This window comes from Harpia harpyja, chromosome 13 (genome assembly GCF_026419915.1).
Source record: "Harpia harpyja isolate bHarHar1 chromosome 13, bHarHar1 primary haplotype, whole genome shotgun sequence".
In the NCBI taxonomy this organism is placed as follows: Eukaryota; Metazoa; Chordata; class Aves; order Accipitriformes; family Accipitridae; genus Harpia; species Harpia harpyja.
In genome coordinates this window covers 2,784,712-2,801,451 of record NC_068952.1, presented here as the reverse complement: position 1 = coordinate 2,801,451, position 16,740 = coordinate 2,784,712, and the positions used below count along the sequence as shown (strand labels likewise).

The window sequence follows — 16,740 nt, the reverse complement described above, 5'->3', positions numbered from 1 at the left end:
TTTATTTGTGAAGCAGTAAGGTTACTTATACTTACTTGCTAAAAGCACATAATGATACTTACCTTATTTTCTATTTTTGCAATCTATGGATGAAGGCTATGGAAGAGTGAAGAATTACTATTACTGTACCTGTGCAATCCACAGAGTGGTTTAAAATGATACAGATAAATCTACCATGATAGTAATCACTGCTAGATTTTAAAAATGACAGTCTGCTTATAATAGAGAATACCACAATGGATAGTCATGGAAAGTTCTAGCCTTAACTAGCCATGTATAGGTGTACCATACATTGAAAATACTCATTTGTGCACCATTACTTCATGTGGAATGATAAAAGCCTTTTCTTTGTGAGTTAGGAATTCAAGATTTAGTAGGAATGCCTCATGTGTGATTCACTCCATCTTTATACTGAACTTGGTTCTGAGAGGAAAGAGTAAGGGGGCACAGGATGGGATAGTGGAAGCGGCTATGAAGATAAGATATTTTCATAATTTCGTGTGTGAGTTCCATGCAGAGCACAGGCCAAAACAAAATTTAAACATGGTAAACCTGCAGTGAACATGTTCAACCCTAGCACAATTTTAGTAAAATGAATAAAATGTAGCCTTTTCATACCAGCAATATATACAAAATTAACTCTGTGAATACTAAATCCTTCTGTTTTCTTATGTAGACTAACTTACAGAGATGCTCAGATAGCACAGAAATCAAAGATGAAAAATTATAGTTCTATTTCCAAACTGTGCTTTGGATACACCATTCTGTGCTTCCATTCTTTAACATATACATCCCTTGTAACTTTAATGTATGCATAAGTATCCAGACCTGTGTTGGAATAAATTTAAGGTTGCGCTTCAAGAATTAGATTCAGGTAAAGTCTGGATTAACTGTTATCCAGGCTTTATCTTGTACTGCTGTGCATAAATGAATACGTGAAATGAAATTGAACCTCCTTATCTAGTTATACTGATCCTAATTCACATTTGAGACTCATGTTGACACCAGTAAGAGTTTTATGCACAGATCAAATATAAGATTAGGTACTTATTTCCAGGCTTTTATGTTTTTCAGTTAGAATTCCTGTCCCAGTGTTGTTGAACACATTTTGATTTCACAATAAAAAGGATAGTGTATTGATATGTATGTGCGTGACTGCACACAATTAAAGCATCTGAATTGTTTAAATTTTCTTTCTCCTACTGGTAACATATATTTTAATAAAATTGCACAGCATCATGTATGTGCTAAATCTGAGCACCTCTCTTTGCCCTTGAAGACAGCAGCATAGAGAAATGCAGTATCGTTACTTCTAGGCTTTTTTAGAAAATTGCGACTGAACAGGCAGGCAGTGGCCCATGGTGACTTGAATCCTGAATGAACTCAGGCCCCTGAGTGGGGCCACTACAGGACCCTGGGTCAGAGCTGTGCCAGGGCAGTCACTTTGCATATGAGTTAGCTTACAAAGTCCTTGATTTAAAAATAGGTTCAAAAGCATTGGAAAAAATAAAAGTTATTGCTCGGTTTAGATAGATAAACTAATTTTTCAAATAGATAATCGGTTATCCAGTATGCAAAGATTCAGCCCAGAGAGACTTTTAAAAGCACTTGTACATAAAAAAGCACCTGCACCTTTTGGCTTATAAGCAAAAAGAAAATATTGATTCCCAGCAATAACTGATCTGTGAAGCATATTCTGTACCTTTAAAACTATGATATATATATATATGCACGCAACAGGTTTTACCAGCTAATAGACTTACTTACCAATATTCAGGCTAGATGGCATTGTGCTTTAGTTTCCACTGCCCTGTGCCATACTTTCTTTAAAGGGACTTAATTACATACCAACATTATTATTAAAATCACATGCTGCTTCTTTCACAATGTTCAAAAGGCAGAGTGCATTATGTTGAAAAGTTAGACAGAAAAACTTTATTCCTGAAACTTTGTGCTGTAAAGGATGTTACAGGAGCAAGATTTGTAGTATTAAAGAACAAAGCGCTTTCCATTTTCCTAAGCAATTAAAAGATAGGTATTTAACATGCATTACATTCTTATGAGGAGGATTTATGCTGCACACTAATGAAACAAATAGTTTCTTGAAGTGTTTTTCATACAGAACATGAAAAGAAATCAGTCCTTCTGCAAATCTCCTGAATGATTTTGAAGGGTGATATCAGTCATATGAGTATAAATCCCATTGTTTCAGTGGGATTATTCTGGAATTACATGAATAAGGCCAATATTAAAATGGAGCTTTGCTTGTGTTCTGTATGAAAAAAGAAATCACACTTATTTAATAAACTTGTATACCTTTATGGGTAAAAAAATGCAACTTACCGTACTGAATGATATGTGTACTTTTATAACATTAAGAGAAGGGAAAAAAACCACTAAACAGAAGGGAAAAACAAGGGCTTAGGAAAATAAGGTAGAAAGCACCCACCTTCCACATAGTTGTCTTCTGTAAGCACATAACAGGGAAGGAGAGAAAAGGAAAACATTCATTAAGCAGCATGCAGACTGGAACTTGCCATTGCATGTCTTCATCATGCAAGGCATCAAACACAACATGCAAGTGCTCCACTGCTACGATCCAGAGGGAAAAACAAAAGCACCAGGGAAGCAGTGTTTGCTCTATTTAACAAAATTCACGTGATATGAAATAAAACAATACTGTTTCCAAAGCAAAAAAATTGTACAGGATTTACTGCAGCTCAATTTACTGCAGCTCTTTGTAAATTCAATTATTATTAGTCATTAATCAGAGATCTTCTTGTAAGATTTTTATAACTATATATTTTAAAGCCATCAGTCATTTGTGAAAGGGATTCTGAGTTAATTTGCTTCTATTTTCCCATTCTGAATATTCCTTACTGTCCTGTATGAAGTAGATTATTTTAAACAGATCAAACAAGATAACTTAAGTTTTAGAATATGCTGTGAAGATGTTACCACAGGCAGCGTGGCTGATCTCGTACTCATTACTGAGGCACTCACTCTGGACATTGGGTTAGATCTCCAAATCCTGTGTGCAAAAACTGTCACTTAAACTGGGTGGAATACCTCAGAATTGTAGGATCATGTCCCACAGCATTTGTCAGCATCAGAAACTTGCGCATCTTAAAAAATCAATCACTTCTTTGCCTGGTACAGCTAGCAAAGGCCACAGCAATCTCAGGCATGGGTTCTGCCCCCAGATTAGATCAAGGGGCATTTTACCTAAGTAAAGGCTCCTATTAACAAGCAATAATTTGGCCTTTCATCCCCAACCCAACATCAATATGGGGCACAGGAAAGAAGGTTCCCCCAAAGCCTACAAAGCGAGAGGGGACTAGGAATTGAGTGTCAGCTAATGAAGTGGACAGAATTTAAAGTTAAGAAAGAGGCTCAGTGTCCTAGTACTCATGCTAGTCTCTACTAGCTCCTCCACTAGGTAGGTGATTTTGAGGGACTATGTCTGTTGCCCATTATGATTTTGACAGAGGAGAGGATAGGAGAGAGTACAAAGATATCTCAGGGGAGAGAGAAAATGGGAAAGGTAAAATAACAAAGGAAAAACAACACGGAAGTCAAGGAGATGGACTGTGCGAAACCAACAAAGAAATGGGGAAGGGTGACAACACAGCAGTCTGACTGCTTGGGAGATCTCTTCCTGCAATTTGTGCCGCCTCCGTCAACGCTTCTTGGGGAGCGAGCACTCAGAAGCAATTGCGAATTGAAGCCCAGTTCTCTCATTACAGGTCATTTCTCATGGAGTCTTCCTATAGGAAAATACCTTTTCATGTGACCATTAAGAAATGTGATCTAAATTAATTTGGATATATCGTAAACCAGGAGTCAATAAAACAAGTTACACAGAACTGGGCTCAATGATATCTCTTAAGCATAGCAATTTCCTGCCAGAATGTGTCACTTTTCGTAATGAAAAGCCTTTATAAGTTAATGCCACAAAACACTGAAAAATCTCCTCATAACTAGACAGTATTCCAATAAATAATTTGAAAAGTTTACCACTTTAAAAATAATAACTACTATAAATGATGAATACTAAGGGTTTAAGTCTCTCAGATTTTAGTTGCAATACTCATAGGCCAGACCAGATAAAGTTATTTGGTGTAAGATATTATAAAACACCTTTTCCATGCACACACTCTAAATTTAGACTTCTAAATCTCACTGCCTGAAATTTTAGTTTGTTATGAAAGTGCAAAGGGTACATATTGTGTCATGCATTTAGGAAAATAAGAGGCTGAAAAGAAAAAAAATATGAAAAGCAGTATGCCTGTTGTGAGTAAATACCTGAAGATCAACAAATCGAATAAAGGTCATCAAGAAAATGAAAAACACCCAATTTCACAAGACAAAGATATTATGTTCTATATGCAGTGTAAATTATAGTGATATTTGGGCTATTAGAAATAGCTACTTATAGCTAAACTTTTCTGGAAGAGCCTTCTTCCTTTAACTGCATATAGTAATTTCCTTTCTTTAGGTACAAACCCTCCCAAACTTAATAAAAAATAAATTATTTATTTCAGTCGTAGTATAACTTCAGGTTCCTTCATCTAGTCCTGGTTACCGCAGTGTTGGTATATTTATTGCAATACCAATACTGCAATGACATCCTTTTTGGTGGCCATATTTAGCTTAACATGATTACTTAAAACCAACACATGAACTTGCTAAAAGGCCAGTTCTGTTGCTCATGATGTCAGAGTCAAAGGGAGAGTTCTGAAAATGACATCACAGGCACCGTCAGATGGTTAAACTCATCTGGTTACAGGGTTAAGCATATTTTGTTTTATATCATGGGCCCTATTCTTAGCAGTGATTGGTATGTCTTTTTTGGTGACTGTCACATGAAAGATTTACACTAGCTGAGCAGCTTCCCTTAAATGTCTGATTGATTAAACTTTTAAGTGATAGTAAATTAAACTGTCAAAGCATTTTGAATTAAATAAAATTGAAAGTGTTGAATTCCTGCTCTGTGAATAAAACTGTGTACATAGTCAAACCCCTATACATGAGTAAACGGCATGAAAATTCATTCCTCCGCATGTTTTTGTCATGGTAAGTTAAACCATCTTAAACAGTTTTGCAAACTAAGAAAAAAATTAGTTCAGCTTTTTAATGGTACTTTACGAGGGTTTTACATTAGATTAGCGTTGAGCACTATTATTTATTTAAGGTGTTTTTTTGAGATGGCTGATACATTTCCATATCACTAACACTTTGCCTGACTTTCCTTATTCCTATTTTCTTGGCATGGCCTATTCTTCTAAGCAGAGACTAAGAAGCCAGAAGACCCAAATTATAACTCTGCTTTTATTCATTTTGCTTACTCCCGCCACTCTTAAAAAAATAATAAATAAAAGGAAACTGAAAGCCATGTATACTATCAACATCTTAATTTTGCAGTTTGGAGGGAACAAAATTTTCCTCATCTAAATCAGGAGTAACTGTATTTATGTCATTACAGTTGCACTGGTGTAAAATTTATGTACCTGCAGGAGAGTAAAGCCGTATTCCACATTTCTGTCATTGCTGGTGATTTAGCCACCCATAGTCTGAATTTACCCACATTTACATCCATCCAACCTGGAGGACCTTACTATCTGCTGAGTAGCTCTGTTGGCATCAGTGGAACCAGAGGCTTTCAAGACCCAAAGTGCTATCTCCCAGCTGCTGTAGGCATTGGCACAGAACGGCTCTCAGCCTTTTCTGCACCAGCTGGTCATACCAATGATTTTCACCAAAGCACAGCCCAGGTGTGAGACAAGGGTCTAAAAGGGACTGTCAACGCAACAGCAGAGGAGCAGAATGGCCTTACAGCCTCCACTAGCAACCAGACAACTGCCCAGACAGGTAATTTTCTCTTCAGCACTCTGACTTCTAGTAGATGTGAAAAGTCCTCTGTTTTCACATTGCACCGAGCTACTCACTTGAAGAACTAGACCGATCTTCATCCACTGCAAATGCTTATTTCCTAGACCTTCCCCCAACCCCAACCAACAACGATACTAAATGCCACTGCTAACTTCTGTGTTAACAACCTAATTCCTTTGGCCAAATTCTGCTCTCAGCACTACTGGTGTAATCTGTTGACTGCACATATTGAGCCAAATATTCAGTTGATTTAAATCTGGCGTGACATGGTTGAAATCAATAGAACTATACAACTTACACAGGCTGTGAAATTGGCTTATTATCTTCAGATGAATTGTCTCAGGCTGTCCCTACTGAGCTAAGAGCAGAATCTGCTCCATATTTTTTGCAGTAAATGCCCAACCAATTCTAATTATTTTAGCATATTACTATGGTTCAGTGATATAAAAATAGGAATCATGTTTTTACAGGATATTTTTACTAATTCAAGAATCATCTTAATATTTGGTGATGCTTCATTGAAACCTTGATTTTTTAAAAAAAAAAGTGACTGTTTATAACTTTTGTGGTTATTTCTGCCATTACATTTTTTTCTTCTGCCAGAATATTTACACCTTAGCCACACACAGAGCACAATATTTCTCCTGACAATTATATAAGAACAGTGTTTTCATGATAAACAGATGAAAGAGTACATTAGTATTTTGAAGTTACAGAAATAGCATTCTAGAAATAACATAGTAAGAAATAGCGTATTAGAAGTGACATTTTTATAGGTATTTTTTTCCTCATCAAAATTATAGTTCAAAATCACATTTGGCAACAATGAATGGTATAATATACGACAGACATAGTTTATGAAATTTCATAAGATATTCAGTAGTACGAGTAGTGGGGAAGTAGCCTGAAATAAAACTTACTTTTATGCAGGTGTCTTGCAATAAAAATGATGACTAGAAATTTAAGATGCGATATTTTAAGTTTGTTTTCCCAAAGAATAATGCATCAGTGTACTTCTCCATAAATTTATCTACTTAAAAATACTGTACTGGAAAATGTCATTTCAAGAGGCAGCTTTTTCTATGGGACTGCACCCAGCATCTTTTGGATTGTGTAACTTAGCCTGTCTCATCAGTTTCTCAAATTATTAGAGAAATTGTTTTATTTTACACGTGGTTCAAAAGAAAATATTTGGAAAGGATATGAAAACATGAAATATGTTATAAAGCATGTTATAAAGCATGAACAGTCATAGTCTAAATAATGATGAACTAAAGCAATACATTGGAAATCTATGGCTTTTAGCATTGGTCTTCTCAAGTGCTGTGTACCTGATAAATTCCATTAGGATTATTTATATTTTTTTTAAATGTACTTTTGAAAACCACTCTAAATATTGTTTGGAATTACTGACTGTAACTATGAATAATTAGAAATGCATTATAAAGATACCTAGTACAGAACTCTGATTCTGCTGCAACCTTCTGCTTGAATATTGAATGAATAGGGAAGCAGCATTTCCTACAGCTGGGCTTCATGGAACAAAATTTGGGATTCATCTGCAAAATCTGCAAATCCACCAGCATCTAGGGAAGAGGGCCCAGGAATTCCTACATTTCCACATGGCCCCATTAGGTCTGAAATTAATGTACAGCCTCTCCCAGACTCCACACAACTTTGGGTGGACCCATTCAGAGGACTTTCCAGTGCAGTGGGTAGAGATATGATATAACAGGGACTCCATTGATTTTTTTTTGTGGAAGGGAGGAATTTCAGAATAACAGGAATTTGGTTCTGTTCTAGCTCCATTTTCTATCTACATCTCTCTGAAGATCCCTTCTTTTCTGGAATGCCCTGTACAAGACTCAGGAGAAAGGTATGATACTGTCAGGAGCACAGATGACCTGTCTTGACCAAAAATGAGGACGAGGCTTTCTGCCAAGTAAGCATCATTATGGCACAATTAGATGTTTCTCCCAGTTTTGTACAAGATAAAGCCATCAGCCCAAATTTGGTACACCTCTGTAAATTCTACTAACATCTATGAATTTACTCTAGGTGAGGTCACCTTTTCTAGATAGTGCTATGTATTCCAAATGCATTGAGAATGAAATAATGACAAGATCATTTTAGTTAAGCTACTGTAGATGAGCTCCTAGTGTGAAGCAGCAACTAAGGGGGGCAGTGCAAGTCTTGAATGCATAGGCAAAGAAATAACGAACAGAAAGAGAAAATGGCATTACTTTTTGTGGCATAACTAAAACCATTACTGTGTTGTTCCAGTGCTCATATATTTAAAAGGAAATAAAAAAATGAAAGAATTTTCAGAAAAAAAACTTTTCCCACAGTCATTCATGGCATTAAAAACCTAAGAAAACTCAGTAACCATGTCTTACAATGAAAGCCCTAAGATGCTCAATCTATTGAATATATCAAAGATGAGATGAAGAGGTGTCTTGAACCCAGTCTGCAACCATGAATGTCAGGAGAAAGATTCTTGATACCTGGAAGTCCTTTCAACCAGACAAATGCTGGGATTGAGAGTCAGAAAAGTTCAAACTGAAAATAAGATGAAAATTTTCAATAAAGATAAAATAAGCATTGGGAATATTGGGTAATTCTTCCCTGAAGTCTTAAGTCAGAGCCTTTGTCTAGCAGAAACTGTATAGCAATCACTGCTTTTGGGCTGAATTGTAGGAATCACTGGGAGAAATTCTGCCTTTTGTCATTTAGGAGGTCAGGTTAATATTTTCATAGCAGTACATTCTGGACATAACTTGTATGAATCTATGAATTTTCTCTAGTCAAATGAGAACAGAAACCAAGCATAAAAAGCAGCAAATACTTTGACACCCTGTTAAACACAAAAAATGTTCAAATAAATTGTTTTCTCAGAACCAATCTCTGCATCATTTGCACAAAGAGCTCACTGAGAAATGTTTCCCATGAAGAATTCAAATATAATGGGTGAAAAAAAATCATTCAGACAAATCATTACTATTGTTCCCAATGGGAAAATACCCCCACCCCCAATTTACTTCTACACCCTGTAATATTTTCTAATACCCTCTCCAGTTGTCTGCAGAGTCAAAATCAAGACATAATTGAATCAGTAGACTTTCTGAGGCAACACTTTTTTTGTGCTGTTTGATTCTTATGCAGCTTTATCACTTTTCTATCATTTATCATCACAAGTGTCTCAAATGTGAAACCATTCAACATTGCTTTAGTTTAATGCTGTTAATCTATGATTATTTTATTGTTACACATTTTTAGACATTGTACACCTGAATAAACTTGTGCTTCTTGAAGCCACAGTAGTTAATGAATAAGCACATCTTTGATACCCAAGTCTCCTTTTTCTCAACTACTTCCTATAACAGACATTTTTGGGAAGTAACTTGTCCTCTTCTTTTAGTAATTTTTACCATACTTCTAAATAAACTTGGACTGACTCAGGGGAGAGATGATGATGTAGATATAAAAATGACTGCTTTTTAATTATATTACAATCCCAAGAAATTTGTCTTTGGCCTTATTTTGCCACTTCATTAAATTTAATCCTTTTCTCCAAAATGGTTCTGGCTAGTTTCAGATGTACTAAACTTTAGACCTGCTTGCATATGTCAATGCTTTAAAGAAATGTCCATCAGTCACTGGGACAAATGTTCTTGCATATGTGTCATGGCTGCAGTAACCACAACCAGGTATCAAAGGTGGAATCAAGGGTTTTTTAATAACTGAATTTAGTAATATTAATAATAGAGATAATGAAAGGAGAAATAAGTCATTTGCATAAGTGAAGGCGAGTCAAAGAACCACACTCCCTCCCCTGTGTTTTAATTTCCATGTATAAGCAGAAAATGAAACACAGTGTAAATCCATGTATTTCACTCAGTAACCAGATATTCTTTAAGAATTGCTGCTCTTTTTCCATTTAGCCTCTGGTACTATTTCTCTGGATTGGAAACATTCAATTTCCATTGAAAATCTCTGGCATTCGTGCACTTTGATTTGTGCTTCTAGACCTCTTCCTTGTAATCACTAGGGGTCTTATTTCCTATCATGGAGAATGGATAAACTAACTAGAATTAAGAACTGACTGTATACGGTCCGCTTTATATGGCCTGTACATATGACCGTAACTCCTCTTTTCTTCCTAGCACTATTATTATTCCTTTGGATTTTCTCCAATTTAGCCTTGCTGGATACAGGGCATGAAAATATACTTTCAGGATATTCCTATCAAAACCTTTCATACAGAATTAACTACTCTGGCTGGCAGAGAGTAATGGCAAGAACAGAGTATGTTCTATAAAAGTGATGCAGGGTGACACAGGTATTTCTATTTTAAGAATATCTGTTTTGAAATTAATTTGAAAAATTCATAAAATAACTTATTTCAACAACTTCTTTAAGAAACAGTTGTGAAATGAAGAATAAAGATTTTTCAGAATTATTCGTGCTTGTTTTGGTGTACATGAGAGTAGAAACTAGCCCAGTAAATCTGATTCCTTGTTGCGCTGTGCTTTGTGTAGTCAATTATGGCTATGCAAGAGGCTGCAAAATCAGGCCCCAGTTACTATCAGAAGAAATCAAATCCCTGTCCAACCATCCTTTCAGCAAAACTGGTCTGTTAGACCCATTAATACAATAGAATTAGCTGAGCTGACAGTGGGTAAAAATGCTGTGCAGTGGTTGAATGGCAGAAGTAATTTTCCAACTGGATGGCAGTTTTACAGAGGTGATGATCCAGTGGATAACACTCAAAGGAGGAGAGGTCACATTTTTTGTCCATGAGAAGGATACTGGTTTTAGACAATGCTTCCTACAAGTTTTCTACTGGTTTTGTATTGTATGGTGAACTGGCAGGTATCTACACTTTCACAATCTCTGCTGTGTAAATATAGTATTTCTGCTTCATAATACTTACTAAAGGGTGGTGACATATAACTGCCCACCTGAGATGTTCACTCAGGCCCTGACTCGGTAGCTGAATTTGTGCCTTCCCAGACTAGTACAACACCAAAATTAACAGGCCTGCATGCAAAGCCAGCCATATTTTTGTATTCACATGCTGTCTTTATACAGAAGTGAGGAATGTTTGTGTGCTATCAGTGATGCTATGACTTTAACACAGGTGGCTGAAGACAATTTGGTATGAAGTGTTCTTGAGAGTTAGCAGCTAAAAATGTAGAAGACGCACTGTACACAATTAAAAATAGAGTAACTATTCAAAATCACTTTGTTGTATAGTTCTTTTGCTAGTCACTATTAAATTTTTTTGGCTACTACAAAGATTCATTTTGTGGATGTGAACTGAGCTGCACCTGCCTTTGGAACCCTTTAGAATGGTACAGAACAAACTTTCTGCTCCTTTAAATGGGAAATTCCTCTGAAGTGAGTGGAGCTGTACTCTGGAAGTCAGCATGCTGTAACTGAGTGTTTAATTTGACATCAAATTAAAATTTAATCACAGCTATCTGTGACTGTAAGTGAACAAAATAGATATCTTTATTTTTTTTAAAGAACTGAACTTAATTTTCTCCTTTACTAGTCTACAATCATTTCAGTGCTAATGCTGAATGTTATTCTGACTAATTAGTAGTTATAGATAATGACAATGAAACTAATTACAAGAAATTTTACAATTTAAAAAATCATCATTTCTTCACTTAAAATCTGGTCATTATTAGCTGAAGTAAGAATTGATATATTTTTTATTTCCTCCATAGATTTTACAGGAACTGAGCAATGATATGGTTTTTTGTAGCCACGTGAATGCCTGGAATGAGCTCCCAGGTGTACAGAGTACTTGCACACATGGTAATCAGGAAACAGATGCTTTAGAACAATTCTTGATTTTCATTAATCACTTTGATATGAATTGGTTAAGCGGTTATTTTCTTGGCATAAGAATATATATTGTAACTTTTATAAGGCTACTAAGTGATGTAAAAAACTTGCAGGCTTTAGTTTAGAATGGGTTAAAAAGGTGGCTCCTGACAAGGAGATACTGTACCTGACGTGCTTTTGCAAAACCCTGATTGTATGTATATTATGGCTAGCTACATTCATTTTTCATCTATGGCTATTCCTACCTCAGAACTGCACAATTAAAATTTCTAGTCATAGTAAATATTTCAAGACAGTCACATTTTGGGGATGCCTATAAAATGAACCCAAACAAAGTTAGAGCTAGTTGTCTTCCTAACAGTTTAATCAATATCACAGAATCACAGAATCACAGAATCACAGAACGGTTGGGGTAGAAAAGACCTCTGGACATCATCTGCTGCAACCTCCCTGCTCAAGCAGGGCCACGTAGAGCTGATTGCCCAGGACTGTGACCAGATGGCTTTTGAATATCTCCAATGTTGGAGACTCCACAACCTCTCTGGGCAAGCTGTGCCAGTGCTCGGTCACCCTTACAATAAAAAGTGTTTCCTGATGTTCAGAAAGCACCTTCTGTGTTTCAGTTTGTGCCCATTGCCTCTGGTCCTGTCACTGGGCACCACTGAAGAGAGCCTGGCTCCATCCTCTAGGCACTCTCCCTTCAGGTTTTTATATACATTGACATGACCTGCCCTGAACCTTCTCTTTTCCAGGCTAGACAGTCCCAGCTCTCTCAACTGGGACTCTCATAGGAGAGATGCTCCAGTCCCTTCATCATCATTGTGGACCTTGGTTGCACTCTCTCCAGTATGTCCATATTTCTCTTGCACTGAGAAGCCCAGAACTGGACACAGTACTCCAGGCTTGGCCGTATCAGTGCTGAGTAGAGGGAAAGTATCACCTCCCTTGACCTGCTGGCAATGCTTTGGCTCAATGCAGCCCAGGATACCATTAGATTTCTTTGCCCCAAGGGCATATTGTTGGCTCATGGTCAATTTGGTGTCCCCCAGGACCCTTAGGTCCTTTTCTGCAAAGCTGCTTTCCAGCTGGGTGTCCCCCAGCATATATGGGTGCATGTGGTTGTTCCTCCATGTTCTTCTTGTTGAAATTCATAAGGTTGCAGTCAGCCCATCTCACCACCCTGCCAAGGTCCCTCTGGATGGCAGCATGACCTTCTGGTGTATCAGCCACTCCTCCCAGTTTGAGGGTTCTCCTCCTTACTGAGGGTACACTCTGCCCCATCATCCAGATCATTAATGAAGATGTTAAACAGGATCAGACCCACTATTGACCCCTGGGGTACACAGCTAGTCGCTGGCCTCCAAGTAGACTTTGTGCCACTGATCATCACCCTCTGGGCTGGCCATTCAGTTTTCAAGCCATCTCACTGCCTGCTCATCCAGCACGTACATCAGCAGCTTCTCTATGAGGATCTTATGGGAGATGGTGTCAAAGGCCTTACTGAAGTCCAGGTAGACAACATTCAGTGCTCTGCTCTCATCTACCAGGTCAGAATTAATCATAGAAGTTGGTCAAGCATGACTTACCTTTGGTGAAGCCATGTTGATTTCTCCTGATGATTTTCTCATTCTTAATGTGCCTGGAAGTGGTTTCCAGGATTAGCTGTTCCATCATGTTCCCAGCAATCGTGGTGAGTCTGATCGGCCTGTAGTTCCCTGGTCCTCCTTCTTGCCCTTTTTGAAGATGGGAGTGACATTTGCATTCTTCCAGTCTTTGGATACTTCTCCTAGCTACCATGTTTGATCAAAGACTATCGAGAGTGGCCTTGTAATGACATTTGACAGCTCCCTCAGCATTTGTGGGTGCATCCCATCAGGCCCCATGGACTTACGTATGCCTAGTTTGCATAAGTATTCCCTGACCCGATCCTCTTCCACCAAGGGTACATCTTCCTTGCTCCAGCCTTTCCCCTTTGTCTCTGGGACCTGGGATTCCTGAAGTTTAGTCTTGCTAGTAAAGGCTGAGGCAAAGAAGGCATTCAGTACCTCAGCCTCTTCCATGTCCTGTGTCAGCAGGTCCCCTGTCTTTTTGACAATGGGTCCACAGTTTCCCTGGTCTTTCTTTTGTCAGTAATGTACTTATAGTTGCCCTTCTTGTTGTCTTTGACATGCCTGGACAGATTAAGTTCCATTTGGGCTATGGCTTTCCTAACTTCATTTCTGGATGCTCAGACAATGTTTCTGTATTCCTCCCAGGCTAACTGTCCTTGCTTCCATGCTTTGTATGCTTCCTTTTTGTGTATGGGTTTGGCTAGCAGCTCTTTGTTCATCCACACAGGCCTGCCTGACTTTGTATTTGTTGGGATGGAACTCTCTTTGAGGCTTTGAGGTGATCCATAAATATTAACTGGCTTTCTTGGACCCTCTTCTCTCCAGGGCCTTATCCCGTGGGACTTTTCTGAGCAGATCTTTGAAGAGGCCAAACTCAGCTCTCCTGAAGGCAAGTATTGTGAGCCTGCTTCTCACCCTCCTCCGTGCCCTCAGGATCCTGAACTCCACCATGGTCACTGCAGTCAAGGCTGCCTTGATCTTCACATCCCCAGTGAGGTCCTCCTTGTTGGTGTATGAGGTCCAGCAGACTACCTCTCCTCATTGGCTCTGCTATCATTTGGAGGAGGAATCTATCATTGACGCACTTCAGGAGCCTCCTGGATTGCTTATATCCTGATACGTTGTCCCTCCAGCAGATATCAGGGTGGTTGAAGTCCCCCATGAGAACCAGGGCCTGTGAATGTGAAGCTCCTTCTATCTGTCTGTAGAAGGCCTCATCCACTTGTCCTTCCTGGTCAGGTGGACTATAGCAGATACCCACTATATTGTCATCTTTGACAGTTCTTGAAGACGTCCATATTACCTTTGTTCCTTTCTGAAACAAATTACCTGGATATATATTCTGATGCTAATCTTTAATCATTTTACATTTTTTTCTAAACCTACATTACCATTGGTGTAGGCCATGTGGAGATTATTTTTTGTATAGTTATGCCATGATTTATAATACATAATGATGAATTATGATATAATTCATCTATCATAATACATCAGCACAGTAGCGTGTTGCTGATGAAAAAGTGGTAAAGCATCTTTCTATGGTCAGCTCTTCTACAGCAAATTGGTTAGAATGACAAAGAAGTTGGCATCAAGAAAAATCAACACAGGATTCTTTAGTGGAGAACTATTCCTGGGCTAAAACTTTATCAGAACCAATTATAATAATTGCTCATGAAAAGTTGTCTCTGTGGTGTATTGCCCTGTAGCACATATTAAGGGGACAGTAGGGAATATTGTAATGACCTTTCATGGGACTGAGTCAAATAGAAATTTAGAAGGAAATTCATGAAAACATATAAATGTAGAGCTATAGAAGAAAATATCTGAGGAGACATAAATATTATTGCTTGAGTAATATGAAAAAATAAATCCATTAAAATGTGTTCTGAATGTATTTCTTAGATAGCATTCTTTTGAGGTTACACCTTAAGCATGATATAAAATGGTATTTCTTATATTATTAAAACAAAATTTTAATAATAAGTGGACTAAGCAAACTGTCCTGCAGGGGAAATCCTTCTCTGTAAGGTAAATCCCAGTGAATAACAGAAATCTTGTTTGATTGTTGGCCCATTATTGAAATGAGCACACAAAACACCTGCTTCCTAGTTTTTATTCATGACAAGGAGGAATAATTCTGAGGTTCCCAAAGTGGAAAAACTACTACATCTAAGCCATAATTAAAATTTCTCCCTGGCAGAGTATTTACGCCATTAGGCAATTCACAGAATTATAATCATGAAAGCAAGGATCGTGTATCATATAACCTATGATGTACTTAATCAAGTTAACAAAACACCCAAACAAACCACAAACATTTCTTGCATATTTTTTTTTCAACCACATTTTCAGAATAAAGAAATAACCTGAGCAACTAACCATCTACTAAGAGAGAAACTCATATTTGAACGAGGTGGAATTGTTATGAGTATATACTGAATACATAGACTACATAAGCATATACACATTCATTCATGTAATAATAATACCTTATGCAATGTAAAGTGTGTATAAATGTAATGAATACAGCCAACATAGTGAACAATAATGATGTGCTATGGTCCAATTATTAATATATACAGAAACCAAAACAGAAACAATCTTCACACTGAACTTAGGAAAAAAAAATTTACTTTACTAACACAAAACTCCTCCAAAATGACGTATCATGCCAAGGGACAGAAACAGATAACACTGAACTTCAGAAGTCTGCTTACAATTCAACAAAACAAAGACTAATGCATATGAAGATCCTTACGAACTTGAAAAAGCAATATCGATTAATAGGATTTTGAATTTGTTGTATGTTCTTTTATGTAAAGAAAATATTTCAAGGAACTTCTGTTCTGTAATTATAGTTTGTTTCAAAACAAAATTATAAGAACTGTACAAAAGCCACTAACAACATAACTCAATATATTTTCAATTGCAAAGCCTCTTTATATAGCAAGTTAAAAAGTGCTTGATACATTTTTTTCATTCTGATTTTTACAGCTTATAGCAAATGCCTTCTTGCTTTAAGAAATGTATACTTATTCCAAAAGTGTCTGTTATGAAGAACATCTAATGCTCATAAATCATTTGCTTCTTAGAAAAAGAAAAAAATTCAAAGCACATTTCCCCAAACATGCTTGTAATGCATGTAGAACAGCCACCTCATTTTACTTCCATTAAAACAAATCAACTCTCCCTCCCCCAAAGCCATTTGTCTCCAAAAGTAGGTTAGAATATCAAGGTCTCAAGTGTTTTTCTTTTATCTCTTTGAATGTACCTCTTAACATTCAATATTGACAACTATCTTTTTTTATCCAATCTGCATTATTAGTGAGTTATCACTGTTTTCTGTAGTGGGCCAAATTTTTAAAATACACCAACTTCTGGT

General features: G+C 37.2%; 1 protein-coding gene across 16 annotated transcripts in view; it reads right to left on the bottom strand.

Annotated features, from left to right (window-relative positions):
- The window catches only part of NRXN1 (neurexin 1), a 730,978-nt gene that overhangs the window by 646,938 nt on the left and 67,300 nt on the right, over positions 1–16,740 (bottom strand). For 9 of the 16 annotated variants that reach the window (XM_052805915.1, XM_052805916.1, XM_052805935.1 and 6 more), the window contains exon 3: positions 2,450–2,467. The exons of the other annotated variants lie outside the window; for them this stretch is intronic. In XM_052805915.1, the coding sequence (XP_052661875.1) occupies positions 2,450–2,467 (18 nt within the window). The remainder of the gene's footprint in view (positions 1–2,449; positions 2,468–16,740) is intronic. 16 annotated transcript variants of the gene reach the window in all.